The 3,970-nt window shown below is 45.5% G+C and overlaps 1 protein-coding gene across 1 annotated transcript; it reads right to left on the bottom strand.

The window, feature by feature from the left end:
• Nucleotides 1-1,319: 1,319 nt before the first annotated feature.
• Nucleotides 1,320-3,028, bottom strand: foxd1 (forkhead box D1). The gene has a single exon (XM_088281376.1). It carries the CDS (start codon nt 2,741-2,743, stop codon nt 1,769-1,771), a length of 975 nt encoding a protein of 324 aa, XP_088137502.1. The 5' UTR covers nt 2,744-3,028; the 3' UTR covers nt 1,320-1,768.
• Nucleotides 3,029-3,970: the final 942 nt, after the last annotated feature.

Below are 3,970 nucleotides of genomic sequence, written 5' to 3'. Positions count from 1 at the left end.
TTGCCCCACTAGGAATCGTCCATCATTGTTATTTTAATGAAAAGATTGCCTTTTTCGTGGGGCTTCGCTAAAATGTACCAATTAATGCAAATGTGCATATCCTGGTGAAAATATATTTGAGGGGTTCCCATGACAACCCTGCAAACACAGTTGAGCCACCTGGAAAGTTAGCAAAATAATCAACCTCTGATATGACACCAGTTGCATTGGTGGACTTGAAATTGGGCAGATATGTCGATCATAAAAAAGTCTCAAGGGCCCCGTGAAGTTGACCAAGGTTTGAAGCAGCCTTTTTTTTTTTTTTTTTTTTTTTGCAATTATGATGCATTCTGCTATAGAAAATGTCTTCATTCAGAAGAGATGGGCTCCACTAAATTACAAATCTTTTTGCCCATGCCGCCAACATTTCTTGGTGTAGCTTTAATGAGTACTACTTGTTACACTTACCACTAAATGTTTTTTTTTTTGCTTCCTGTTTTGTTTGTCAACACACTGACCTCATTCTCTGTCTTCCTCTCTCTACCTATCTCTCTCTCTCCCACGTTGCGTGTTACATCATCACGCAATGGCTGTCCTCTCGTGGCCCAGTGAACTCGCTGCGAGCGATGCACCGATTTAGCTGCGATACACTACTACACGCACACACACATTCGCAGTGGACGCCAGTCACGGAAGCAGCAGACAACAAACGCGAAGGATGTGCAAACATAAAGCAAACGAGTTCTTTTTTTTGTTTTCATTTACAGCGGATTTAACAACCGTGTTTTTTTTAATGGATCAAGAAATCGTGCAGATGTTTCGAAAATGAGGGCACGGCGGCAAGTATCGCGTGAGGGTGGGTGCACCTTCATTGTCATGAGCGTGACAAGGGTCACGCCCCCCCCCTCTCACACACACACACACACACACTTGTGCGCATGCCCCTGGAAATCTGACATGAATGTAGAAAATAGATTAATGATGTGAAATTAGCAACTGTCACAGTGGCGAAAAAATGTTTTAAGACTGATAAAAGTTGTAAGTAATGTGCACAAGTGTCAGGCTAGTGGTTTGCGTCATGTGGAGTGAAGCGAATTACATTTTAACAATATTGTTTTAGGTTCAAGTGGCAAATGTGAAATATATTAAATATTGTACTTGTATACTGAAAAATACCAATGAGTTTTGTGATAAACAAGGTGATGACTATATATTATTAGGTGGAAAAAGTATTTCTCATCGTGTTTTTTTAAACAGAATTTATTCTCCTTGTAAAAACAAGTTGTGTAAAAATATCACACTTCATTTACATTTCGTCGTAGCCCATAATGTACATTTATTTATTACTGAAATAAACACACTGCATGTTATAAATGTATGATTTTTTTAACTCTTTGTGTTTTTATTACAAAGTTTAAAATTAAAAACCTGTTGAAATTGTCAAAATTATTAATATTAATAATGATAAAAAGAAACGTGTTTGACACAATAATACATTATTATTATTACTTAAAAAAGAAACTAAAAATCCAACATGTGATCATTTATAGCAATTCGTCCTGAGATTGTGGCTGGAGGAGACAAAGTCCAAACATCCTGATTTTCAAGGTCCCGAAAATAAAAAAAGAAAGCAAGAAATATGAACATTAAATATCTCAAACCGCGTGAACGCGCACGCCAACCGGTCCACGCGCGCGCTACAAGAAACGTACAAAAATAATCCTCCTACCTTTCATTGAGGGGTCGTTTATTTGTTCGTTTGTGTTTTGTTTGTTCGTTTTAGTCTCGTTTAACAGCCACCGGCGGTGAAGTTCTCCAGTGGGTGCAAGACGGCCGAGGGGGGCCGCAGCGAGGCGCCCATCACCGGCACCACCACCGGTGAAGTCCTGGAGGGGCTGGGCGAGCCGCCGCCGATGATGCTCTCGATCGAGAAGGGCGAGCGGTGCGTCGGCGAGCCCGACTTGTGCACGCCGGCCGGGGATCCCTGCGGCCCAGCGCCCAGCTGCGGGTAAAAGCGACCGCGGGGGCGCTCCGCGGAGGGCAAGAGCGAGGCGGCCGGCAGCACGGTGCCGCCGTGCCGGGCGGACTGTTGTTGTTGTTGCTGCTGCTGTTGGAAGGCCAAGAGAGCCGAGTGCGTGTGGTAGGTCTGCAGCTGGAGGCCGTAACCCGCGCATCCGTAGCCCCCGTAGCCGTAGGCGGCGGCGGCCGGCAGGAAGCCGCCGTGCTCCCGCAGCAAGTCCTGCGTCTGCTGCCGCTTGAAGCGCTTCCTCCGCCGCAGGAAGCTGCCGTTGTCGAACATGTCCGCCGACTCCGGGTCCAGCGTCCAGTAGTTGCCCTTGCCCGGATTGCCGGGCTCCCGCGGGATCTTAACGAAGCAGTCGTTGAGCGACAAGTTGTGCCGGATGGAATTCTGCCAGGCGGGGAACTTCTCGCGGTAGTAGGGGAAGCGGTTGCTGATGAAGTCGCAGATCTCGCTGAGGGTGAGCCGCTTCTTGGGGCTCTGGAGGATGGCCATGGTGATTAAGGCGATGTACGAATAAGGCGGCTTCACCAGAGGGTTCTTGCCAGCCGCTGACGCCGGCTTGTAGGCGTCCCGCCCCGGCTCCGAGGCGGCGGTGCAGGCGTTCGATGGATGAGGATGAAGATGCGGCTGGGTCGGAGGAGAGCCGCGTCCGTGCTCGGCCTCCTCCCCTTCGCCCACCACGTCGATGTCGGTCTCTTCCGAGAGGACCGAGGCGTCCGACATCTCGGAGCTCAGAGTCATGGTTCCCCTCTCACGCCCGGCCGCGTCCGCCGGGGCCAGATGAGGAAGCGCCGCCGTGCCCCCCTCCCTCGACGAGACTCATGCGAAGAGGAGGAGGAGGAGGAGATGGGGGAGTAGGACGGGGGGAGGAGGAGAAGGAGATGGAGGAAATGTGGAGGAAGAGGTCGCAAGTGGGAGACGAGGGCCACTGTTTCCTGCCGCTAGGTCCATACGCTTCCAGGCGGTTCGCCGTGCCGTGCCGGGCCGGGCGAGAGCAGTGAAGCCGCTAAAATGCCACGCGAGGGCCCGAAGTGAATCCGGGAGGGGGCGGACCGGCCGGCGCTAGTTATACGGGCCAGCAGCTCACGTGACCTGGTCACGTCACACAGGCCGACCAAAAGACGGCGAGAGGAAGAAAGTGTCACTTATTTTTTTAATTCACTTTGTATTCAATCACGGGAAAATAGTACATTTAGTGGTTATTTTGGGAAAACTGTTAATTAATATATGTTTTTAATAGTTAGTATATTTCAACATTACCCCCCCGACCCCCGCACAAAAAGTAAATTAATTAACGTTAGTGTATCCCTGGCTAAAAACAAATCAACGACATGAATAATATTTGGTAAAATATGAATGCAAACATTTCTACGTTTCACGGACATATTTAACATATCACCCAAAATGTCTTTAATTATCAATCTAAAAATAAACTACAACAAAAAATAGGCCGTCAAATCAGTTATTCTTTATGAAGTTATTTTTTTATTTTCTTACTCCACAGATTTTAATACACGACACGAGGGTAAAACTCATTATTGACTTCACAAAACACATTTAAAACTAAACTGCTCAAGATTCCTGAAAATGAAAATCCTCAAAATTATTTTTTTCTGATGAATGAAAACTATTCATTGTTTTTAAAGGAAATTGGAAATTTAGTGGTTAAGTGTTTTTTAAAGTAAAATGTAAATCACACAAAAATTATTATTTTTATGAACGAAAAAATCTAAAATTCCAACAGAAGAAAAAAATACCAACACATAAATATTAAAAAATACTTACCCAAAGTAACTTTAAAGGAAAATAACAAATACAAGAAAAGCACCAAGAAAATAAAATTACATAAAATAAAACGCACAAAGGTGTTCACGTTATCAAATCAAAAAACACCAAAAGTGAAACAAAGTACTGTAGGCAAGTAAACTTGACGTAAAATATGACTAAAATAGCAATTCAATAGCTCAT

This window comes from Idiotropiscis lumnitzeri, chromosome 18 (genome assembly GCF_059441095.1).
Source record: "Idiotropiscis lumnitzeri isolate Australia: NSW breed Sydney's pygmy pipehorse chromosome 18, RoL_Ilum_1.0, whole genome shotgun sequence".
NCBI classification, from domain to species: Eukaryota; Metazoa; Chordata; class Actinopteri; order Syngnathiformes; family Syngnathidae; genus Idiotropiscis; species Idiotropiscis lumnitzeri.
Note: the sequence above shows the minus strand (reverse complement) of the source record. Positions and strands in the feature narration are given on the sequence as shown.

What these genes read in the sequence shown, in the direction of transcription:
- foxd1 (XM_088281376.1), bottom strand. Translation starts at nt 2,743, where the DNA reads ATGACTCTGAGCTCCGAGATGTCGGACGCCTCGGTCCTCTCGGAAGAG.